This window comes from Aquarana catesbeiana, linkage group LG04 (genome assembly GCF_042186555.1).
Source record: "Aquarana catesbeiana isolate 2022-GZ linkage group LG04, ASM4218655v1, whole genome shotgun sequence".
Taxonomy (NCBI): domain Eukaryota; kingdom Metazoa; phylum Chordata; class Amphibia; order Anura; family Ranidae; genus Aquarana; species Aquarana catesbeiana.
In genome coordinates, this window is record NC_133327.1 from 244,176,358 (window position 1) to 244,203,173 (window position 26,816).

Sequence of the window (26,816 nt, forward strand, 5' to 3'; positions counted from 1 at the left end):
TAGCCGCTGATAAGTGTATTCTTAAGCTGGCTACACATTATACAATTTTCTTGTACAATTTTCCTTTAGATTTACCAAAACCATATGAGGTCAAACCTAAACATTTTCAAATTGTATGCAATCAGGCAGGCCCTTATACTACATAGTTGAAGGTAATTCCAAAGGAAATTGAACAAGAAAATTGTTTCTACAGTAAGGGAAAAAAGTATTTGATCCCCTGCTGATTCAATATGTTTTCCCACTAACAAAGAAATGATCACACTATAATTTTAATAGTAGGTTTATTTTAACAGTGGGAGACAGAATAACAACAATAAAATCCAGGAAACGCATTCAAAAAAGTTATAATTTGATTTGCATTTTAATGAGTGAAATAAATATTTTATCCCCTATCAATCAGCAAGATTTCTAGCTCCCAGGTGTCTTCTATACAGGTAACAAGCTGAGATTAGGAGCACTCTTTTAAAGGGAGTGCTCCTAATCTCAGCTTGTTACCTGTATAAAAGAACTGTCCACTGAAGCAATCAATCAGATTCCAGTCTCTCCACCAGGACCAAAGAGCTGTCCAAGGATGTTGAGGACAAGATTGTAGACCTACACAAGGCTGGAATGGGCAACAAGACCACCAAGCAGCTTGGTGAGAGGGTGACAACAGTTGGTGCGATTATTCGCAAATGGAAGAAACAAACAAAATAACTCTGTCGCCTTCAATCTGGGGCTCCATGCAAGACCCCACCTTGTGGAGTTTCAATGATCATGAGGATGGTGAGGAATCAGCCCAGAACTACACAGGAGAATCTTGTCAATGATCTCAAGGCAGCTGGGACCATAGCCACCAAGAAAACAATTGGTAACACTCTATGTCGGGAAGGACTGAAATCCTGCAGCGCCCGCAAGGTCCCCCCTGCTGAAGAAAGCACATGTACAGGTCCATCTAAAGTTTGGTAATGAACATCTGAATAATTCAGAGGAGAACTGGGTGAAAGTGTTGTGGTTAGATAAGACCAAAATTGAGCTCTTTGGCATTAACACAACTTGACATGTTTGGAGGAGGAGGAATGCTGCCTATGACTCCAAGAGCACCATCACCATCATTTACACGACGCTCCGACATTGGGAGCTCATGTCACATGACGTGTGAAAATCAATGTTTCCCTATAGGAGCCGTCTTAGCTGGTCCAACACAAGTCAGTCCGACTTTGAAAATGCTCCCTGTACTACTTTGGTCCGACTTTGATCGTACTTCAGCCTATTGACTATCATTGAATTCAGATCAAAGTCGGATCGCCACCTTGCATGATCTGACTATGGCATGCAACTTGTGTTTTGATGATCTTGAGGGGGAACTCCACACCAAATTTTAAACTAAAAAACCGGCATGGGTTCCTCCTCCAAGAGCATACCAGGCCCTTCGGTCTAATATGGATTTTAAGGGGAACCCCCTACGCCGAAAAAACGGTGTGGGGGTCCCCCCAAAATCCATACCAGACCCTTAGCCGAGCACGCAGCCCAGCCGGTCAGGAAAGGGGTGGGGACGAGCAAGCGCCCCCTCCTGAACTGTACCAGGCCGCATGCCCTCAACATGGGGTTTGGGTGCTTTGGGGCAGGGGGGCGCACTACGATAGCCCCCCCACCCCAAAGCACCTTGTCCCCATGTTAATGAGGACAAGGGCCTCTTCCCGACAACCCTGGCCGTTGGTTTCGGGGTCTGCGGGGGGGCTTATCGGAATCCGGGAGCCCCTTTTAACAAGGGGGCCCCCAGATCCCAGCCCCCTGCCCTATGTGAATGAGTAGAGGGTACATCGTACCCCTACCCATTCACCTGGAGGGAAAAAAATTGTCAATAAAAAACACACTAGACATGTTTTTAAAGTAATTAATTAGGCAGCTCCGGGGGTCTTCTTCCGACTTCGGGGGTTTCTTCCGACTTCTCCGCGCTCTCCGGCCTCTTCTTCGCACTATCCGGTTCTTCTCCCGCTCTCCGGTGCCTTCTGCAGGCTCCTCCACTATCTTCTGCTCTTTTGCCCGCTCTTTTGCTAGCGTTGGCCCGGTCTTCTCCGTCGTCTTCTTCCCTCCGGTCTTCTTCCGATGTTGACATGACGCTCTCTCCCGCTGTAATGCGTGTGCGCGGTGCGCAACGACTTATATAGGCATGGGACGTGGTCACGGGTGACCCCGCCCCTTATGACATCACCGCCCCATCATGCCCCCCGCCCGCAGACCCCCGACAACCAACGACCAGGGTTGTCGGGAAGAGGCCCTTGTCCTCATCAACATGGGGACAAGGTGCTTTGGGGTGGGGGGGCCGCAGGGCCCCCCCGCCCCAAAGCACCCACCCCCCATGTTGAGGGCATGTGGCCTGGTATGGTTCAGGAGGGGGGACGCTCGCTCGTCCCCACCCCCTTTCCTGACCGGCCGGTCTGCATGCTCGGATAAGGGTCTGGTATGGATTTTTGGGGGACCCCCACGCCGTTTTTTCGGTGTAGGGGTTCCCCTTAAAATCCATACCAGACCCAAGGACCTGGTATGCTCTTGGAGAGGGAACCCATGCCAGTTTTTTATTTAAAATTTGGCGTGGAGTTCCCCCTTAAGATTCATACCAAACAATGCCTGATATTGGCGGGGATCCAAGTCGGATCCCTGTTCATTGAAAGTCGGACGTATGTCGGCTTCAAGTTGCAGGGCAAAGTCGGATCCAAAGTAGGATGGCTGTCTTGTCGCACCAGTGTAAACCCAGCCTAAGGGTTGATTTACTAAATCTGGAGCACTCAGAATCTGGTGCAGCTGTGCATTGTAGTCAATGAGCTTCTAACTTTAGCTTGTTCAATTAAGCTCTGGCAATAAAACCTGGAAGCTGATTGGTTTCTATGCAGAGTTGTACTAGAGTTTGCACGCTTCGATTTTAGTAAATCTCCCCCGGTGTTTTCTCAAAAAATTTAATAATTTTTGCAAGGTGGCAGGGCACATTATCCTGCTGAGAGAGGCCACAGTCAGCTGGGAATACGGTTTCCATTAGGGGTGTACTTGGTCACCAACTTAGTTTAGGTAGGTGGTACGTGTCAAAGTAACATACACATGAATGGCAGGACCAAGGTTTTCCAGCAGAACATTTCCCAAAGCATCACACTGCTTCCGCTGGCTTGCCTCCTTCCCATACTTCATCCTGATGTTGTTGCTTCCCCAGGTATGTGACTCACATGCACCGTCCGTCCACATGATGCAGAAAAGGTGATTTATCAGACCAGGCCACCTTCCTCTATTGCTCCATGGTCCAGTTCTAATGCTCACATGTCCATTGGAGGCGCTTTTGGCTGTGGCCATGGGTCAGCATGACACTCTGATTGGTCTTTGACTATGCAGTCCCATACACAACATACCGTAATGTCTATTTTTCAGCTTTCAACACATCAACTTCAGGGACAATATGTTTACTTGCTGCCTAACCACTTCAGCTTTGGAAGGTTTATACACCCTTCATGACCAGGGAAGGACTATTCAGCACTGTGCTACTTTAACTGACAATTGCGTGGTCATGCAATGCTGTACCTAAACGAAATTTATATATCCACTAGCCAACCAGCCGCCGCAGTTATACGGCGCAGGTTGGCTCGCCTGGGAAAATCGCCATAGCTGTACGTCGCTCCTTTACGACGTCAAAGCAGGCGCGCACGCACCCGCCGCGTGTCCCTGGAGCCGATGCATGTGCCTAGTGGGCACAATGACAGCCGGGCACCCGCAATCGCTCGTGACAGAGCGAGAACCGGGATTTGTGTGTAAACAAATCCTGGTTCTCTCAGGGGATCTCTCACTGATCTCTCTCCTCCCCCTAGTCAGTCCCACCCCCCCCTACAGTTAGAACACACCTAGGGAACACAGTTAACCCCTTAATCACCCCCTAGTGTTAACCCCTTCATTGCCAGTGTCATTTACAGTGGGGCAAAAAAGTATTTAGTCAGCCACCAATTGTGCAAGTTCTCCCACTTAAAAAGATGAGAGAGGCCTGTAATTGTTATCATAGGTATACCTCAACTATGAGAGACAAAATGTGGAAACAAATCCAGAAAATCACATTGTCTGATTTTTGAAAGAATTTATTTGCAAATTATGGTGGAAAATAAGTATTTGGTCACCTACAAACAAGCAAGATTTCTGGCTCTCACAGACCTGTATCTTCTTCTTTAAGAGGCTCCTCTGTCCTCCACTCATTACCTGTATTAATGGCACCTGTTTGAACTTGTTATTAGTATAAAAGACACCTGTCCACAACCTCAAACAGTCACACTCCAAACTCCACTATGGTGAAGACCAAAGAGCTGTCGAAGGACACCAGAAACAAAATTGTAGACATGCACCAGGGTGGGAAGACTGAATCTGCAATAGGCAAGCAGCTTGGTGTGAAGAAATCAACTGTTGGAGCAATAATTAGAAAATGGAAGACATACAAGCCCACTGATAATCTCCCTCGATCTGGGGCTCCACGCAAGATCTCACCCCGTGGGGTCAAAATGATCACAAGAACGGTGAGCAAAAATCCCAGAACCACAAGGGGGGACCTAGTGAATGACCTGCAGAGAGCTGGGACCAACTTAACAAAGGCTACCATCAGTAGCACACTACGCCACCATGGACTCAGATCCTGAAGTGCCAGACGTGTCCCCCTGCTTAAGCCAGTACATGTCCAGGCCCGTCTGAAGTTTGCTAGAGAGCATTTGGATGATCCAGAAGAGGATTGGGAGAATGTCATATGGTCAGATGAAACCAAAGTAGAACTGTTTGGTAGAAACACAACTCGTCGTGTTTGGAGGAGAGAGAATGCTGAGTTGCAACCAAAGAACACCATACCTACTGTGAAGCATGGGGGTGGCAACATCATGCTTTGGGGCTGTTTCTCTGCAAAGGGAACAGGATGACTGATCTGTGTACATGAAAGAATGAATGGGGCCATGTATCGTGAGATTTTGAGTGCAAACCTCCTCCCATCAGCAAGGTCATTGAAGATGAAACGTGGCTGGGCCTTTCAGCATGACAATGATCCCAAACACACCGCCCGGGCAACGAAGGAGTGGCTTCGTAAGAAGTATTTCAAGGTCCTGGAGTGGCCTAGCCAGTCTCCAGATCTCAACCCCATAGAAAACCTTTGGAGGGAGTTGAAAGTCCGTGTTGCCCAGCGACAGCCCCAAAACATCACTGCTCTAGAGGAGATCTTCATGGAGGAATGGGCCAACATACCAGCAACAGTGTGTGACAGCCTTGTGAAGACACAGAAAACGATTGACCTCTGTCATTGCCAACAAAGGATATATAACAAAGTATTGAGATGAACTTTTGATATTGACCAAATACTTATTTTCCACCATAATTTGCAAATAAATTCTTTCCAAATCAGACAATGTGATTGTCTGGATTTGTTTCCACATTTTGTCTCTCATAGTTGAGGTATACCTATGATGACAATTACAGGCCTCTCTCATCTTTTTAAGTGGGAGAACTTGCACAATTGGTGGCTGACTAAATACTTTTTTGCCCCACTGTATACAGTAATCAATGGCTATTTTTAACACTGACTGCTGTATAAATGTCAGTGGTCCCATAATAGTGTCAAAAGTGTCCATTATATCTGCCGCAATGTCGCAGTCCTGATAAAAATCGCAGATCGCTGCCATTACTAGTAAAAAAAAAAAAAGAATAATAAAAATGACATAAATCTATCCTCTATTTTGTAGACGCTATAACTTTTGCACAGGCTAATAAATATACGCTTATTGCAATTTTTTTAACCAAAAATATGTAGAAGAATACATATCGGCCTAAACTGAGGAATTTTTTTTTTTTTTTAAATTGGGGATATTTATTATAACAAAAACGACAAAATATTGTGTTTTTTGCAAAATTATTGCTCTTTTTTTTGTTTATAGCGCAAAAAATAAAAACCACAGAGGTGATCAAATACCACCAAAAGAAAGTTCTATTTGTGGGGAAAAAAAGCACATACATTTTGTCAGGGTACAATGTCGCACGACCGCGATTGTCAGTTAAAGTGACGCAGTGCGTATCGCAAAAAATGGCCTGGTCAGGAAGGGGGCAAATCTTTCCGGGGCTGAAGTGCATAATTTTATTTCATACAAATAGAGCTTTCTTTTGGTGGTATTTGATTACCTCTGGGTTTTTCATTTTTTATTATATAAACTAAAAAAGACTGACAATTTTGAAAAAAAAATATATTTTTTTTTACTTTCTGCTATCAAACATATCCAATAAAATAATTAAAAAAAAAATCAACTCTCTTAATAAATTTTATTCTACTACATGTCTTTGGTAAAACAAAATCCCACTAAGTGTGTATTGATTGGTTTGTGTGAAAGTTATAGCGTCTACAAACTATAGTATATACACTGGATTTTATATTTGTTTTTTATACTAGTAATGGTGGCAGTCATCGACTTATAACGGGACTGCGATAGCGTGGCAGGCATACGGACACTAACTCACTAGTGACATTATTACAGTGATCAATGCTAATAATATGCACTGTCACTGTACTAATGACACTGGGCAGAAAGGGGTTAACATCTAGGGTGATCAAGGGGCCTAAATGTGTGCCTAACAAGTGTTTATGTGTGCTGCTTTTACTGGGGATCTAGTTGTGTTCATTCTCTGCTTAACAGGGAATGAACAAACAATTAAATCCCCTGTCACTGTTTTGTTTACATTCACAGACCTGTGTTCGGTGAAGCTTAGAGCCGGGTTCCGGCGATTGGCATGTACTCTGATGAATCGCAGCACAGCCGCACAGGCAGGTGTGTGCGCCCCCTACCCGGGAATGCAGAATCACGTACATATATAGTGTATGATTCTGTGCACAATGTTATTCAGTCAAAGTGGTTCTAAACCCAAGCCATTTTTTGTTACCTTAACACATTCTCTGTATTAAAGTAGAACTATAAGCACATTTTTTTTTTCATTTTAGATAGAGCAGGAGAGGGTTATAGCGCCTATCAGATTTTTTTTTCCCGCTAACTGTGTCCCATTGCAAAGATTTCATTTCACTTAGGTTGGACTTGATGGACTTGTGTCCCCCATTGGAAGATTTCCCCTCCCCTTACTTTTCTGGGGACAACCCAAAGTTTTGGATTTTCTTTTACTTTCACTTTCAATGATTATGGTAAACGGGACAAATAGAGAGGGGAAATCTCCCTAACAAAGGCACAGGACAGCAATAAAAACTGACAAGCGTTCTAATCCTTCTGCACTCCATCCAAAACTAAAAAAAAAAGTTTTGCCTTTAGTTATACTTTAAGGTACCCCCCCCCCCAAACACTTATTTGAATCCTCTCTTGCTTCAGCGCTGTCCTGCCTGCAGGGACACTGATCTCTCTTCACCTTCTCACAGTAGAATCTGAAACCAGTTGGAACCATTGGATCCTGCTGCTGTCAGTCAAATCCTATTTGGGGGTGGAGCTGAGCTGCGCTGTGTGTGTCTATGGACGCACAGAGCTCAGCTTGGGAACATGTCTACATGGATGCTCCCTTAGCACACCGCTTGCTGAGGGGGCACCACTGTGTTGCACAGAGCAGGTAAGTATAAGCCTGTACAACCTCTTTAACCACTTGTTGTCAAATCACGGTACAAGTGGTTGTACCAGGATGAAGACTGCAGCTGCAGTCATCAACCCGGTACCGTTTTGGTTTTTTTTTTAGAGCCGATGGTCGGCTCTCCTGTAATAGCAGTGGCTAACTAGTCACTCGGTTGCTATTACAAGCAGCGGAGGGGGGGGGGGGGGGGGGGCTCTCGCGCACTCTCCTGATCCAACGAAAGAGCTGAGCAACCAGCCGGCACGTCTGCCGGCTAGTCGGAGACCCATACAAAGCCTGCATTGGCTTTGATCGGGTCTCCGCTATGGTAACCTGGAAGCGATCCTATGACATCACTTCCAGTTTACCTGAATGTCAACGGCGCCATTTTTTGAAAATCGAAAGTATTTAACCACTTCAAAACAGGGCACTTTCCCCCCTTCCTGCCCAGGCTAATTTTCAGCTTTCAGCGCTGTCGCATTTTAAATGACAATTGCGTGGTCATGTAACACTGTACCCAAACAACAATTTTATCATTTTGTTCACACAAATAAAGCTTTCTTTTGGTGGTATTTGATCACCACTGGGGTTTTTATTTTTTGCTAAACAAATAAAAAAATACGAATATTTTGAAAACAAAAATAGTTTTTCTTTGTTTCTGTTATAAAATGTTGTAAATAAGTAAGTTTTCTCCTTCACTGATGGGCACTGATGAGGCTGCACTGACGGGCACTGATAAGGTGGCACTGATGATGTGGCACTAATATGCGGCACTGAAACGCCGCACTGATGGGCACTTATAGGTAGCTCTGATGGGTGGAATTGATGGGCACTGATAAATGGCTCTGATAGGCAGCACTGGTGAGGAGGCAATGGGAGGCATTACTGATGGGTACTGATTGGCACCTCTAATGGGCACTGATTGGCAACCCTGGTGGTCCTGGGTGGGCATCTCTGGTGGGCACGGGTGGGAATCCTCCAGTCGTCCGCACTGATAATCAATCAGCGCAGACCCTCCGTCAGGAGAGCAGCCGATTGGCTCTCCTCTACTCGCGTCTGTCAGTGTGAGTGGAGGAAAAGCCGGTAAAAAGCTCTTCCTGTTTATACTGTGATCAGCTGTAATTGGACACAGCTGATCACATGGTAAAGCGTCTCAGTCAGAGGCTTTTTACAGAGTTCAGTGATGACGATCGCCGTGCTGCGCGCCCCCTGTGGCTTATTCTGCTGGACATCATATGGCGTCCAGTCAGGATAACTTAATCACTTTGCGCACGTCATTCTGCTATATGGCGGGCGGGAAGTGGTTAAAAATGTCGAACTTGTTGTTTTTAATGCTTTCAAGTGCAAAGGAGGGAATACCTGTCACATGCCTATTGCTCTCATAAGGATGTTTATATTCCTTGGGGGTTATTTACTAAAGGCAAATCCACTTTGCACTACAAGTGCAGACTACAAGTGGAAAGTGCACTTGAAATTGCACTGAAAGTGTACTTGGAAGTGCAGTCGTTGTAGATCTGAGGGGGACATGCAAGGAAAATAAAAAACAGTTTTTTAGCTTGCACATGATTGGATGATAAAATCAGCAGAGCTTCCCCTCATTTCAGATCTTCTCCTTAGATCTTCAGTGACTGCACTTCCAAGTGCCCTTTCAGTGCAATTTTCGAGTGCATTTTGCACTTGTAGTGCAAAGTGGATTTGCCTTTAGTAAATAACCCCCTAGTGACAGTAATAAGAGTGATCCAAAAAAAATAAAAAATTAAAGCAACAGTGTAAATATAAAAAAAAATTAATAATAACAAAAAAGTGTCCCGTCCCCCTGTGCTAGCGCGCAAAGGCGATTGTGTGCGTTGGTCCTGCACGCACACGCGAACAGTGCTTGTCCCACACATGTGAGGAATCGCAGCAAACATCAGATCATGGGCAGTGATTCTAACACTAGACTTTCTCTGTAGATATAAAGTGGTAGCCTGTAAAGCGTCGCCTATGGATAATAAAATTTACGCCATTTCTCGCTGTCGAACGGACGTGTGCAATTTAAAAAGGTCTATCTATTTACTTGTCCTGAAAAAATCTTTTATATTTTACAAAAGACAAAAAATGGCTTATGTATTGTTTTTTTTTTTTGTTTGCATTAAAATTTAAAAAAGTGTATTTTTTCCAAAAAAAATGCGTTTGAAAAACCGCTGCCCAAATACCAATTGACATAAAAAAAAATGCAATACCCACCAATTTATTCTTTCTGGCCTCTGCTTTAAAAAAAATATATCTAATTTTTGGGGGTTCTAATTCATTTTCTAACAAACAAAAATCCTGCTTGTTACTTGTGAGGAAATGCCTGGTCCTAAAGTTGTTGCTGATTGGTGTATGCTGACTTGCAGTGACGTTCCTGTGTACTGTCACACGTGATGTCCCCCGGGCTCAAACAAACCCTGCTTCTGGATTTTGAACAAGTGCGACCAGACAGAGCAGCTGTGCGCCTGCCAACCGCAACAAGTCTCCTTTACTCCTCCACCAATCCGCGCCCTCCGAGGCAGAGGCGGGTCTTTCGCTGATTGGCCACTTGCAGTATCCATCGTCTCGTTTTCCTTGTCCATCCAGCATGGCTTCCCGCTGCCGTAGAAGCATAGACAGGCACTAGCTATAGGAAGTATGGCAGGACGCTGGTGGCCGGTATGAGTCCAGCACAGCTGGTGGCTAGGATCGTCACCATGAGGTCCTATCAGGCGCTCGTGCTGTTCCTGGCAGCCTTGGCAGTGCTTGCCTTCTATTACCTGGGCTCAGGGAAGGAGAATTTCTCCAGCACCACCAGGAGGATGAAGGAGAACAGCGCGGCTCACAATCTCAGCCCGGACCTGGACCTGTCTGCTTCTTCCTCAGAGCTGAAGATGGGGGAGGGTAAGAGTAAGAACGTGGAGAACCGCGGGGTGCAGGACTACCACCTACTCATGATGTTCACCAAGGTGGACCGGAACCCCGGCCTCAAGGACAAGTTCCAGGTGGCCCTCACCTCCCTGGTCAAGTATGGCAAGTTCGAGAGCTCTGAGGTGCTCAGCCTGCATTTTGTGTCCGATGAGCCCAGCAAAGAGGTCGGGAAGACGGTGCTGAGGGACCTGCTACAGGGAGCCAGCTTCAAGTATAAGGTGGGCACCCAAGGGGCATCTCACAGTAATTACATACATAGAGTGAACCGCTCCAGGTGGTGCACTGAAGAAAACGCCCTCCTCAAAGTCGGGTGCAGGCTCAGCACGAACTATATTGAAGAAATGGATTCTGGACAGCCACACTCCGATAAAAGCCTTTATTGTAAAGAATAGGCAACATTCATGTGACAACAGAAGCAGGACAAACACTGACGCGTTTCACAACATCATTGTTGCTTAGTCAGAGCTAATGATGTGAAATGCGCCAGTTTGTCCTGCTTCTGTTGTCACATGAATGTTGCCTATTCATTACAATAAAGGCTTTTATCGGAGTGCGGCTGTCCAGAATCCATTTCTTCAATCACATACATATAGATAACTGTGCACTGGGCAAAAAAAGACTTGCTGCAGGGAGTCAAGTATAAGGTGGGCACCAAAGGGGTATCTCACAGTAATGAGCACATACATATAGATAACTGTACACTGGGCAACAATATCCAGTTGCCTCTCGGGGGATCAGGAAGGAATTTATTCCCCTGCTGTAGCAAATTGCATCATGCTTTGCTGGGGTTTTTTTGCCTTCTTCTGGATCAGCTGTGTGTGTATGGGATTCTATGATTTTATTTTATTTTCCTTTTATTCGTTGAACTAGATGGATTTGTGTCTTTTTTCAACCTATGTGTGTGTGTGTGTATGTGTGTGTGTGTATGTGTATATATATATATATATATATATATATATATATATATACACACACACTATCTCACAAAAGTGAGTACACCCCTCACATTTTTGTAAATATTTTATTCTATCTTTTCATGTGATAATACTGACGAAATGACACTTTGCTACAATGTAAAGTAGTGAGTGTACAGCTTGTATAACAGTGTAAATTTGCTGTCCACTCAAAATAACTCAACACACAGCCATTAATGTCCAAACCGCTGGCAACAAAAGTGAGTACACCCCTAAGTGAAAATGTCCAAATTGGGCCCAATGAGCCATTCTCCCTCCCCGGTGTCATGTGACTTGTTAGTGTTACAAGGTGTCAGGTGTGAATGGGGAGCAGGTGTATTAAATTTGGTGTTATCACTCTCTCATACTGGTCACTGGAAGTTCAATATGGCACTTCATGGCAAAGAACTCTCTGAGGATCTGAAAAAAAGAATTGTTGCTGTACATAAAGATGTCCTAGGCCAGTTATGGCGAACCTTGGCACCCCAGATGTTTTTGAACTACATTTCCCATGATGCTCAATTACATTGCAGAGTCCATGAGCATCATGGGAAATGTAGTTCCAAAACATCTGGGGTGCCAAGGTTTGCCATCACTGGCCTAGGCTATAAAAAGATTGCCAAGACCCTCAAACTGAACTGCAGCACAGTGGCCAAGACCATACAGTAGAGCTGCACGATTCTGGCCAAAATGAGAATCATGATTTTTTTATGCTTAGAATATAAAGATCACGATTCTCTAACGATTCTTGCGGTGTAAAATCTTTCAAATTATACAAAAAAAATTGGGCTAACTTTACTGGTTTTATATATATATATATATATATATATATATATATATATATTTTTTTTTTTAAATTCATTAAAGTGTAATTTTTTTCCCAAAAAAATGCATTTGAACAACTGCTGCGCAAATACAGTGTGACATAAAATATTGCAACAACCACCATTTTATTCTCCAGGGTCTCTAATAAAAAAATATATATATAATGTTTGGGGGTTCTAAGTAATTTTCTAGCAAAAAAAAATGATTTTAACTTGAAACCAACAAATGTCAGAAAAAGGTTTAGTGTTTAAGTGGTTAAACTTCATTCATTTAAACACCAAAGTGTATTCCTTTGATCTGAAGGACAATGTTTATATGCTGTCGGTCGACTTTAGCAGAGCAGAGAGAATTCTCTGCATAGAAAGAATCGGGAAATACTTTGTCAAGATCACAACGGGAAAAATATTGCAATAACGATTCTTAACGATTAATCGTGCAGCTCTACCATACAGCGGTTTAACAGGACAGGTTCCACTCAGAACAGGCCTCGCCATGGTCGATCAAAGAAGTTGAGTGCACGTGCTCCGCATCATATCCAGAGGCTGTCTTTGGGAAATAGACATATGAGTGCTGCCAGCATTGCTTCAGAGGTTAAAGGGGTGGGGGGTCAGCCTGTCAGTGCTCAGACCATACACTGCATCAAAGTGGTCTGCATGGCCGTCGTCCCAGAAGGAAGCCTCTTCTAAAGATAATGCACAAGAAAGCCCACAAACAGTTTGCTGAAGACAACCAGACTAAGGACATGGATTACTGGAACCATGTCCTGTGGTCTCATGAGACCAAGATAAACTTATTTGGTTCAGAAGGTGTCAAGCGTGTGTGGTGGCAACCAGGTGAGGAGTACAAAGACAAGTGTGTCTTGCCTACTGCACTGCATGAGTGCTGCTGGAACTGGGGAGCTACAGTTCATTGAGGGAACCATGAATGCCAACATGAACTGTGACATACTGAAGCCGAGCCCCTTGCTTCGAAGACTGGGCTGCAGGGCAGTATTCCAACATAACAACCCCAAACACACCTCCAAGACGACCACTGCCTTGCTAAAGAAGCTGAGGGTAAAGGTGATGGACTTGCCAAGCGTGTCTCCAGACCTAAACCCTATTGAGCATCTGTGGGGCATCCTCAAATGGAAGGTGGAGGAGCACAAGGTCTCTAACATTCACCAGCTCCGTGATGTCATCATGGAGGAGTGGAAGAGGACTCCAGTGACAACCTCTGAAGCTCTGATGAACTCCATGTCCAAGAGGGTTAAGGCAGTGATGGATAATAATGGCGGCCACACAAAATATTGACACTTTGGGCCCAATTTGGACATTTTCACTTAGGGGTGTACTCACTTTTGTTGCCAGCGGTTAGACATTAATGGCTGTGTGTTGAGTTATTTTGAGGGGACAGCAAATTTACACTGTTATACAAGCTGTACACTCACTACTTTACATTGTAGCAAAGTGTCATTTCTTCAGTGTTGTCACATGAAAAGATATAATAAAATATTTACAAAAATGTGAGGGGTGTACTCACTTTTGTCAGATACTGTGTGTGTAATAAATAATCACAATTTTTTTTTTGCTTAGAATAAAGATCATGATTCTCGCTGTGTAACATCATCTTTCACATTATACAAAAAAATTGCACTAACTTTACTGTTTCGATTTTATAATTCATTGAAGTGTTTTTTTTCCTCAAAAATTGTGTTTGAAAGGCAGCTGCGCAAATTCCGTGTGACATAAAATATTGCAACAACCACCATTTTATTCTCTAGGTTCTCTGCTAAAAATCTTTACATAATGTTTGGGGGTTCTAAGTAATTTTCTAGCAAAAATACAGATTTTAACTTGAAAGCAACAAGTGTCAGACAAAGGTTTGGTCTTTAAGTGGTTAAACTGACCTAATTTACAGACTGAAGTTTATTCCTTTTGCTATAAGACCCCTTGCACACTGGCTTTAGAGCTAAGAATAGCGCCTGAAAAATGCCTCATCTGCAATCCCAGTGTGAAAACCCGAGGGCTGGCAGGACGTTAAAAAAAGTCCTGCAAGCAGCGTCTTTGGGGCGGTGGAGGAGCGGTGTATACACCACTCCTCCACCGCCCTTGCCCATTGAAATGCAGCGGTGCTTTTCCGGTGCATTTAATCCTTTCTTCGGCTGCTAGCGGGGGTTAAAGTGGTTGTACACCCTGTATATTAAGGCTTACCTGTAGGTGCTGGAAATATCTCCTAAACTGTGGAGGCTTAGGAGATATTTACAAAAAAGCCACGCGCCGAAATCTATGGCGCATGTGCACTTTAGAACAGGCAGATCGTGCCGTTTCTAATAGGGGTCATGCCATGACTGGCGGCTCCCGCGCGCATGTGTGGGAGAAACGTCAGGCAACTCCGGCCAGTCACAGAGCCGGAGTTCGCGGCCCGGAAGGAAGAGGGGTGAAGATGGATGCTCCCTGCTAGTGGGGACCGCGGGGACATCGCAGGCTTCGGTTTCAGGTAACACTTAACGGGCTACTATGCAATGCATAGTAGCCCATTATGCTTTACCTTTGAATACCGCTAAAAATAGCGGCGCTTTACTGCTAACGCGGCTGCGCTGTTAATGTAAATGGGCTCTTAAAGATACTTTGTTTATGGTTATCTCCCAGCGTTGACAATGTTGATAAACATTTGCCGGCTTTTTTTTGTTTTATTTTTGACAGCTGTAAGGCTGGAACCCTGCGAATCTACTGCGAGTTCCCGCATCGCATGTCTCCCGGCGGCAGTTCACACTGCCCTATGCGAACTGCTGGTAGTGTCAATTAAAAGCTAGTGACATCGCCAAATCAGTTCACATATCGCAGTGCAATCTGCAAATTCGGACAGGAATGTTATCCAAATCTGCTGCGGACCAAAAGAAGGGTTCTGTGCGAGTGTGTACCGAATGTGATGCAAATTCAGCCATACTATCTGTATGGCTGAATTTGCATTGCACGGACATCGCATGTGATTTGAACTGCAGTGCGGTGCGAATCACATGCAATCTCGCACCACGCAGCAGTTTGAACTGGCCCTAAGTGAGTGGAGAATGAATTTTGCTTTTGAAATTTTTCATTTTAACAACGTTCGGTTGATTTTCTAATCGTTAGTAGGGTCAAATCGACGTTCATTTTCAACCACGGTGGCAAGCAAATTCAAAGGAGCAAGATAGAAAATTGTTCTCAAACGAATTTTTTGGATAGTGTGTGTGGTTTGCATTGAGAAATTACATTAATTTTAAAATTGAATGTTAAAAGCATAAGGAAATTTTCTAACAACATTCGTTCATTCATCAAATGTACTAAGAATTTTCGTATCAATAAATATTCTCGTCCAAAAAATCGATACATATGGGCAGAATAAGACATTTAGTAGCAGCAGCATGCTTTTTTTTTATCACCTGTCATAATGGGGTTAATAAAAATAAATTAGCCCGTTACAGTACAAAGACAGCAGATAATCACTACTATAAGGGCCCTTTCACACGGGTGGACCATTTAGGTCCACCTGTCAGTTTTTTAGGCGGACCTGAACGGGCACTTCATAGACCTCTATGGAGCGATGGATGTCAGCGGTGACATATCTGCTGACATCCGACCCGAAAAAGTGTGTCGGAGGAAAACCCTATTTTTCCATCCGTCATCGGATCAGATGAAAATGGACAGGCGGTCTGTAATCATCCGATTTCCCCCCCCCCCCCCCCATAGGGGAGAGCAGACTCTCTGACAGGTCCGTCCCTGCACAGAGTGCAGAGACGGACTTGTCATCCGCCGGCTTAGCGGGGATCAATGGAGCGATCCCCGCTGAGCAAGCGGAGGAGGGAAAACGGACAGCCCCATGTGAAAGGGGCCTTAGGGGTTAGCCAAGTTCCACAGCAGACTCCTGCCTGTCAGATGGAAGCATTCAGGTGGCGGCGGCTTCCCAATTGCTTCCACTCACCCCCAGTAACAGCCCCAGTGCGTTGCACTGTATTTTCTGATATTTAAACAAATAATGCATTCTGCGTGCTGTCCAACGAATCGATTATAAAAAAAGTTGACAACTATTTTCATAATTGATTCGTTGTTTCAGCCCTACATATCATGCTTTAAAATGACATGCTCGTGGAACAGTACCAAAACTACGATACTTATAAAAAATAAAAAAAAAATCTCCATAGGCAATGCTTTATAAGCCTTTACAGGTTACCAGTTTAGCATTACACAGGAGGTCTGGTGCTAGAATTATTACTCTCACTATAACGTTTGCAGCAATATTTCACATGTGTGGTCCGAACACTGTTTACATATTGCATGTGCAACCTATGTAAGCATTCGCCTTTGCGCGCAAGCACAGGGGAACAGAGGCGCTTTAAACATTTTTAAAAATGTTATTATGTATATTTTTACTTTGTTTTGTTGTACACTGTCTTTATTTTTTTGGATCAATTTTATTACTATCACAAGGGATAAAAAAAAAACATCTCTCCTTTGCCCTCCCAAAGCATCTGATCAAACCAAGATTGGTTTGACCAGATGCTTGTTCAAGCTGGTAATGACTTGTTTACATGAGACTGAAACCAGAAGTGACAAAATCTTACCGTACTGATATCGCCCAGTGAGATGAACAACATCAGTTCCTCTCCCTGTGTCCCAGTAACCGGATGCTGTCGGTCGCATCCTTATTGTGCTCCCTGATCGTTGCGGGACCCCCTTCAACCACGTGTAAAAGTAATCGAGAGGCTGTTGTCTTATTTTAACTTACAGGTCCCCTCTGTGACTAGAGAAATAAAGGATAAGCAGCACACTAATGGACTCCACTCCCTTCTCCTATCGGAATGTTTTTTGCACTGGTTGGCTCCCTGCCCCAGAGGTCTGCTGTATAGATTGTGCTGTAGACTGCAAGATGCCAATACTAAGTCAAATTTAGGTGCTTACACTTCATGCATGTAAGGCCTCTTCCACACGAGGTGGATCCACTCAGCGGAGTATGCTAGCTCAGCAGGAGATCGCTCCGTCGATCTCCGCTGAGCCGGTGGATGACAGGTTTGTCTCTGCTCACTGAGCAGGAAGGGGCCTGTCAGAGCGCTGCTGATTCCTGTGTAGTGATCGCATGAAAACGGACAGAATGTCTGTTTTCATCAGATCTTATTCGATCCGCCAAGATGGATGACGTATGGTGAATGTATCACCATACTTCTGATTTTAGCGGATCGGATGGCAGACGGGTGTCAGCAGACACATCTCCGCTGACATCTGTCTCCCCATAGGAGTCAATGGATGGCCCGCTCTGATCCACCTGAAAAACGGACAGGTGGATCCGAGCAGGCTTGCCATGTGAAAGGGGCCTAAAACATACTTTTGATAATGTTTAATGAATACATATGTGAATTGATTGGATCCTTTTTATATCTGCCTAAATTTAGCGTTTAAAGCAACTCAGTCATGTAAAAGTAAATCAAAAAGAATATTGACCAGTCTTGCAGGCTGTGCCTCTGATCATCGCTGTCTGCAGAATCTTTAGCATTCAAAATTTCCTGGCTGGAAGGTGGAGGTCCCTGGATTGGCCAGTTGGGACTCATATTACTTTTCTTCTTTTGAAGGCTTTGGTTTTTTAGGTGTATATTAAAGCGGTTGTATGCTCCTCTTGGACATATTTACCTACAGGTATTCTTATAAGGCTTACCTGTAGGTAAAATGAATATCTCCTAAACCTACACGGTTTAGGAGATATTCACCCTGCATGCAGCCGCTGACACGCAGTGAAGGTCTGGCGTATTGTGCTGTAACGGAGGACTCCCATGTGCATGGAAGCAGGATGCACCCGAGCTCAATTTTGAGTGTCATGGCAAAGGCTGTGAAAATTTATGTACATGTGATTTTTTTTTTTTTAAATAAATTTGCAAAGATTTCAAAACAAACTTCTTTCATGTTGTCATTATGGGGTATTGTTTGTAGAATTTGGGGGGAAATAATGAATTTAATCCATTTTGAAATGAGTCTGTATGTAACATAACAAAATGTGGAAAAAGGGAATCGCTGTGGATACTTTCCGGATGCACTGTATCTGCTGATCACTTTTATTGTACAGGTGGCGCCACACTCATGGTTCACAGACTTTCCCGTTCTTCACGGGAGCCTGGGACGACATCCAACCGCATCAGGATGGAGAGCGGTAGGAAACCAAGGAACATACAATCCTTGATTTCCTCTGCACTGAATGAACCTGGAATTGACCATGATTTAATTACTTCCAGTTTTGGAGCTTCTATTCCCTGGCTGGTACAACCAGAGAAACATCTATCTAAGCAGATCTTTGGACAAGGGAGACATTGGGGTCTCTTAGACCCCCAATGTCAAAACAAAGAGTACCTGTCACCTTCCCAATGCTATCACATGGGGGTTTGTTAATCCTTTGTGATGGCAATACAGTTAAAGTGGAGTTCCGCCCAAAAATGGAACTTCCGCTTTTTTGGAATACTCCCCCCTCCGATGTCACATTTGGCACCTTTCAGGGGGGAGCAAATACCGCAAGGCTTCATTACCCGATTCCCTTACCAAAGATGGCGGCGGCAGCACCCCAGAGCCCAGGGACAGATCGGCTTTGGGTGCCAACATCACAGGCGCCCTGGACAGGTAAGTGTCCATATTTTAAAAGTCAGCAGCTGCAGTATTTGTAGCTGCTGACTTAAAAAAAAATTGGCGGAACTCTGCTTTAAAAATAAAAAAAATTATGTATTACAACCCCACGCCCACCTACAAATGCAGATACATGCCCAGGGTGCACACATGTATCATGTATTTAAACAACGATCAAACTACACATGTAAAGTATCACCGCAAAGGGAGCAACAATTCTAGCACCAGAGCTCACGGTTTACTCTGAACTGATGAGCAGTAAAGGGTTTTAAAGCATCACCTATGGAAATTTTTGAGTATCGTAGCTTTTTTTTTTTTTTATTAAGTTGGGCACTCACAATTTTAAGACTTGACATGTTTGGCATCTATTTACTTAATACAACCACTTTTATATTTTACCAAAAGAAAAAAATGGGAAATTCATTGTGTGTGTTTGCACTAAAGTTCATTATATTATATTTTTTTCCCAAAAATATGCATTTGATAAACAGTTGTGCACTTATTGTGTAATGTAAAAACATTGCAACTATCATCTTTTTATTCTACATGGTGATAGGAGAATATGGACCCAGAAAGGGTTAAAAAGTCAATGTAACATATGTTAAGAGTCCCAAATAAAGTTCATCGGATGTGTGCAGTACTAGTGGCAGCCCTCCTAAGAGTAAGCTAGCCCTATAGAATCAGAAACAAAACGGGAACAAAAGAGGGCTTTAATTTACAACGGTCATAAAAACCCTTTACAGAATGTAATGCCCTGTACACACAAGAGGTTTTGCAGTCAGAATAAACTCTGAAGGTTTTTCCGACGGAGTTCCGACAGAATTCCGCTCAAGCTGTCTTGCATACACACGGTCACACCAAATTCTAACCGCCCAGAACGCGGTGACATACAAAACGTACGACGGGACTAGAAAATTGAAGTTCAATAGCCAGTAGCCAATAGCTTCCGTCTTGTACTTGCTTCAGAGCGTCGTTTTTGGTGCGTCAGAACAGCATACAGACGAGCGGGTTTCCCGATAGTAATTAGTTCAGTCGGAAAAATATAGAACATGTTCTCTATCTAAGTCCGTCTGAATTTTCGACGGAAAAAGTCAGATGGGGCATTCACAGGGTTGGAATATAGATGAAAAGCTCCCATCTGACTCTTTCTGTCGGAAATTCCGCTCGTGTGTACGCGGCATTAGAGGAAGTAAGGCTTATCTATAGGTCCAACACAGTGGCGAACATCCCATTCTGCAGGAACCACTGGGACAGAAGATGAATCTGTCAGGTCTGACGAGGTGAGCCGAGGACGATGGATGGTATGCCTGAACTGCTCACGCCAGCTGGAGCGCATCTGGAGCAATCGGCTCTGAGCGACTAGCCTGTGATACACCAAGTCACCCCATTTCCTGGATAGTGTGTTCCAAATGTGCTCCAACCAGCGTGAGGCAGTTCCGAGACACCATCCAGCATCCTTGGCTTCCCTCGCCAGAACCTGACCGCTTCATCATCTGACCCAGTGGTTCCTGCAGAATTTGATGTTAGCCATGGTGTTGATGAGCCTTACATTCTCTTACATCCTGTGAGTTTTTATGACCGTTTTATGACCATACATTCAAGCCTTATTCTGATGCTGCACTTAGATGGCACTTCCCCCTCTTTTGTTCCTGTTTTTATTCTACGTGGCCTTTGCTTTCAGAATATATGTCATTTTCTGGGGGTTTAAGTAATTTTATGACCAAAAATGAAGATTTTTACATGTGTGCAAAAAAAAAAAAAAAAAAATTAAAACCTTGCTCTAGTGCTAAAGTGGTTAAATACATATGAGAGTTGTGTAACTGCCAAAAGATCTGTTTTTCTCTTCCTCCATTTCAGAGATGTACACAGCTCATTGCATGGTCATGCCTGCCAGTTGACAGAACCTGATCTTTTTCTGCTGCAGTTTCACTTTCACTTGAAGTGATATTAAAGTGATTTGTAAAGCCTTTTTTTTTTTTACCTTTAAAGTGTTACTAAACCCACAACAGTAAAATCAGTGTGTATATGCAGTAAAGCATGCTTGTTATAATCACTGTGGAGCCTAAGGGGTTAATCCTCTGCATTGTGTAAAAAGGCTGATTGATCCTGTATGCACAGATCCTCCTCTTCTTTCACTGACTCCAGAACATGTCAGGATAAGACAGAGTTACTGGAGTCAGGCTGCACATGCTCAGTTTGGTCTGTATTGCTAGAGCGTTTTTTTCTCTTTGGCCCTGTGCTGATCACATGCATGCTCCCATCAGCACTGTCCAGACAGAGGGTCAGGGGTCCTGGATCCTGATAGGACAGCTCAGTGCATTATGGAAACATCTCCTACAAGCTTTTCCAGGAATTGAGAGAAGTCACAAGACTGCTATACAGGCATACCCCACTTTTAAGTACACAATGGGGTTTATTTACTAAAGCTGAAAAGTGCAAAATCAGGCTCACTTCTGCATAGAAATCAATGAGCTTCCAGGTTGTATTATCAAAGCTTAATTGAACAATCTGGGGTTCGAAGCTTATTGGTTTCTATGCAGAAGTGAGCCTGATTTTCCACTTTTCACCTTTAGTAAATAAACCTCATTGTGTACTTGAAAGTGTGGTATGCTTGTATACTGCAGATGAGAAAAGGTATGTTTACTAAAATAATTGCATTTCCATGTTCAATGTGTTGTGGGAGACCAGATATAGTGAATGCAGGCTCCTGGGTTTAGTAACACTTTAATGCAGGGAATGCATTAAGGTTAAAATTATTTTAACTTTAGAACCACTTTTAAACCCTTCTTGCACATATCAAAGTGTAAATGTAGCTGCATCTTTTTACACCATTGCCTCCTGCCCTTGTCTACTGCAGTCATTCCAGCGTTACCACCTACTGAAAGATGCAGGGTTCTGCTTCTGCCTGTAGAGTGGCCCCTTGGCCTCCTTTGTCTCCCTGGGGTCTTCTAGATATGTGGGTTCTGACCATCTTTTCCATTTTGTTGCATGCTCATTAGGACAGCTGACAATGCACTTATAATGTGTGTGTGCAGTGGTTGGGGGGGAGTGCAGCTGTCCTGTGGGTGTGCTCTTGCGCTGTACTTGGCTGGTGCGTGCGCATTATGAGTCCGCTTGTGCTGCTTACAAAGCATTATTGCTAGGGGTACACCAAATGGAATTTTGGTGCCGAAACCGAAAATGCAGGATGCACTTTGCCAAAAACGAATATATATATATATATATATATATATATATATATATATATATATATATATATATATATATATATATATATATATATATATATATATATATATATATATATATATATATATATAATATAATATAAAATTGTGTTATATTCCACTTTTAATTAATATCATCAATTTAAATTAATATGCATTTATTGTTGGCCATTATTGACACCTTTTTTAGTGCAAGAAAAGCTCAGGTAATATGCAGTCTCTAACCATCTCTTGTATCGTGTCTGGAATCTCTTTCCTAAAGCAGTGTTCCGCCCTCTCCCCCCCCCCCCCAAAAAAAAAAAAAAAATTAAGAGCCAGAAGCTACACATACTGCAGCTGCTGGCTTTTAGCATTAGGACACATACCTGTCCTGGAGTCCAGCGATGTCGGCACCGCAGCTGATGTTTCCATCAGCTGTCGGGTGCTGCTGCCGCCATTGCGGGTAAGGGTACCCGGCAGTGTAGTCCCTAGCAGACATGGTACAGGAGCTGGTCGGAGACTGCAGACATAGTACAGGAGCTGGTCGGAGACTGCAGACATAGTACAGGAGCTGGTCGGAGACTGCAGACATAGTACAGGAGCTGGTCGGAGACTGCAAACCTCATCAGTTCCCCATGAGACGCAGCCCGCTGGTGCCCTTGAGACACAGCCTGCCAATGCCTGGTAGCGCGATCTCACGCTATGTCACAGAGCTGGATCTGAACCGCTGTTCAGCCGCTGTAACAATGTCCTGCCTCCTATGACACACACAGCTAGGGGTGCAACGGATCGTCATCGATCCGTGATCCGATCCGCGGAGGTTGATCCGTACGGGACACCTCTGTGGCCTCGGCCATAGGAAAGGCTGCGGCTTTGGCCTAGCTCCGGAGCGGCGGCCATCTTGGTACACCCGGCGGCCGTTTAGCACAACGAATGACGGAGCGATCACTTGTAACAAACCGGCGTCATGTCATGTCACGGTTCCTCTCTCTCCCCTCTGTGTACTGATCTGTACAGTGGAGGGGAGAGATCGGATGGCAGCAGTGCCAATACTCTGCAATACTCTGCAATGCCCTGACAATACTCTGCAATGCCCTGCCAATACTCTTCCATACCCTGCCAATACTCTTCCATACCCTGCCAATACTCTTCCATACCCTGCCAATACTCTTCCATACCCTGCCAATACTCTTCCATACCCTGCCAATATACCTGCCAATATACCTGCCAATATCCTGCCAATACTCTGCCAATAGGGAGATTGTGGATATTACTTTTTTTTTGTTGATCCGAAAATGATCCGAACCGTGACTCCTGATCCGAGGAACGATCCGAACCGTGAGTTTTTTGATCCGTTGCACCCCTACACACAGCACAATGATTCCCGGCATTGGATCAGTGTGCGGTCTATCACAAGAGGCGGTCTAGGAGGAGGGACATCGTTACAGCGGCTGCACAGCGATTCAGATCCAGCTCCGTGACACAGCATGAGATCGCGTTACCATGCACTGGCAAGGCTGCATCTCATGAAACTCGCAAGGAGAGGAGGAGGGAGGGGGGGACCCAGGATGACACATGTGTGGCACTTTTTCGTTCCATTATGTGCCCTTTTTTTTCTTTCCACCTGCCGAAAACACTACTTTCACCCGATATGTTTTGGCGGCCAAAATTTTAGTGCACCACTAATTGCTTGTATATCTATGTTTTTTACTGAGGGTTTAATAGCACTTTGGGAAAGTCAGCGGCCAAACTACGCATGTCGCGGGCAAGGCAGTATGCAGCAGCCCTATAATGTGAATGCACTGCATTAGAGCTCACATAGAACAGCTACTGGCCCTGTGCATGTGCTGACAGGACAGTGCCAGCAACCTCTACTGTGCACATGCTGGCCACTACTGTTGCACGCAAGGTGTGCTCATAACTAGAGGTTCTATGTGAAGATGGAGAGATACAGAAAGCAGAAGAAATGGAGGCATCAAAATGTAAGTATTAGGGGCACAAACAAAACAAATACAATTGGTACTATTTGTACCTTAATTAAAATATATTTTTTTATTAGTAGGGTTTAGTACTTCTTTAAGATCTGCGCCACACCCCTGCTCTGTGACTGGACAATAAAAGGAGAAGTGGCACAGTGATGAGCTGTTTACTCCTATCAGTATGTTTTTGCACTGGAACACACCTGACTGGCTGTTTGTACTGCTTTACACTTTCCCTCTGAGCTCAGTTGTACAGGGACTGCAATATGCTAATATTAAGTCAAATGAAGGTACTTTCACTGTTTACATTTAAAAAGAATACATTAGGGACCTCATACTAGCAGTTGTCTATATGTTTTTGAATCTTGATGCAAATGTGCGTACGGCGTATTTCCATGAACGTGAAATTTTGTATCTTTTAACCACTTAGCCACTGCCCTATAGCATTTTACCTGCTACAGTTCAGCAGCTGTGCTCAGGATCAGATTTGATCGTGCACTTCTGGGTAGGGTGAGCGAATGTGCGCAGCTGGCGGCTCGCTCCCACTGTGATTATACACAGCGGGAGCTGATCGGCAGGTACTGTGGACTCTATGTTTGCCGGCACCCACCGATCATCAGCCAGAGAAACAGAACTGCAATCTGCCTATGTAAATAAGGCAGATTGCCATTCTGATAGGAAGCAAGGCATGGGTCCTGCGAAGCAGGGACTAGGATCTATGACTTCCTCTAGTGAAAGCATCTTCCACAGTTTAGTAAAACACTGGCTAGGCACACAGTTTACCCTTTGATTGCCCCTGATGTTAACCCTTTCCCAGCTAGTGTCATTAGTACAGTGACAGTGCATATTTTTAGTCACTGGTTCCCCCCAAAATCATCAGAATGTCTGCCACAATATCGTAGTCCTGCTATAAGTCGCTGATCGCTGCCATTACTAGTAAAAAAAAAAAAAAAAAAAAAAATCTCATAGTTTGTAGACGCTATAAATTTTGCGCAAACCAATCAATATATGCTTACTGGGTTTTTTTTTTTTTTTTTTTTTTTTTTTTTTACAAACATATGTAGCAGAATACATATTGGCCTAAATTGATGAAGAAATAAGATTTATTTATTTTTTTAAATTCATTGGATATGTTTTATAGCAGAAAGTAAAAATACCAGTTAATTGTCAGTTAAAGTAACACAGTGCAGTATCACAAAAAATGGCCTGGTCATGAAGGGGGGAAAATCTTCTGGAGAAGTGGTTAATATTCACCTGGAGTTCAGCTTTTAAGTGGATGCAGTTTTCTATTTGTGTCACAAGATGTCCCCATTGATCAGTTAGTTTGTTACTCTATCCAGCTAGGAAGGTAGTTTGATATTTACCAGTGACAGTCTAGGTTTACATTCCCTTAAATGTTTTATTTTGTTTTAAATAGCATATACCAGTCTAGTAGCATTCTATGCTTTACTTTCAGTGAACCGTATGTTAAACCAGAGGTGTGTGCAGTCAGTGGATAGGAACTGGTCTTGTAATATGTGTTAGGAAAAACAAGGATCAGTGGAAATGTTAAAAATAGTAATCGTTCACATAGAATGCCATTGATTGAATGTCTTTTCTTTTCAGGAAAACTACCAGTCCTGATCATATTAACACCTATATACTGTATTGCTCTGTGTTCATTTTCATGTAATTGAAAAAAGAAATCTAGGCTGATTGCTGTGCTTCTATTGATAGCACACTCATTGATGGCTTATTCATAGTACAGCCTGGAACACAATTGGCTCTCATAATTGCTAGTCTAGTACTTTACAGCAATTATTTATCATTGCTATTGTTTAATTGTCTTTTAACATTGCATTGTTAAACAAATAATGTTTAATCCTGTATGATATGCAAACTAGTAAAAATAAGAATTTGGCCAAAGTACAATTTTTTTTTTTAACATTACATCATTAGCATAAAAATTCATATTTTTGTATTCGTGTTCAATTTAATGGATTGTGCAATGTTATTTGATTTACATACCACCACCCAGACCAATAAGCAGATGTAGTAGACAAGTTACAGTATCTCACAAAAGTGAGTACACCCCTCACATGTTTGTAAATATTTTATTATATCTTTTCATGTGACAACACTGAATTTATTTATAATGGCACCCCTGGCATCCAAACATGTAGCGCATTTGAGGGTGCGGGAAGTTGCATGCTGCAAAAGCACCATGCGATTTTCCTGCGGCTGTAGTTTTAAAAATGTGCAGGGACAGTTTTCCTGTGTTTCCCGCAGGTATAGCAGCCCGTTCAAGTAAATGGGCCGCGGTGTCCGCTCAAATGCGGGCCGCACCAACCACATAGGTGTGAACCTAACTTTATGTTTTAAGTGTATGTTAAACCAAAACCTTTTTTCTAGTTTTGGAAAGCGTGGGAAAAGACCAGAACCTCTGTCGGCTTCATTAGAGAGCTTTATTCTCTCTTCCTGTCCTGCTGATGTTTTTCCAGACTCGAAGTAAGGGACACAACGCAAACTGAAACAAAAATGATTTTCTTTATAGTAGGGAAAGGCTAGAACTAATGTCAGTTGCCAGACAGGAAAGTAGAAAACAGACCCTCCCCTTCTTTCTTTTTCTCTCAAGGCTCGTACACACTATAAGAAAATCGGGCAAACATTTTCATCCAAAGAATTTTCGTAGGATTTTCATATAGTGTACACAACTTTTGACAGCTGATTCAGAATTTTCGTACAAAAATTCCCAAAGGGACA

General features: G+C 43.5%; 1 protein-coding gene across 3 annotated transcripts in view; it reads left to right on the top strand.

The window, feature by feature from the left end:
• The first annotated feature begins 10,035 nt into the window (after nt 1-10,035).
• The window catches only part of XXYLT1 (xyloside xylosyltransferase 1), a 407,388-nt gene continuing 390,607 nt past the window's right edge, over nt 10,036-26,816 (top strand). For 2 of the 3 annotated variants that reach the window (XR_012243816.1, XM_073626344.1), the window contains exon 1: nt 10,098-10,712. Coding sequence is in view for 2 of the 3 variants with exons in the window: in XM_073626344.1 (XP_073482445.1) it covers nt 10,245-10,712 (468 nt within the window). In the remaining variant the exon portion in view is untranslated. Of the gene's footprint in view, nt 10,713-26,816 lie in introns of all 3 variants that reach the window. The other variant, XM_073626345.1, reaches the window with a different exon arrangement.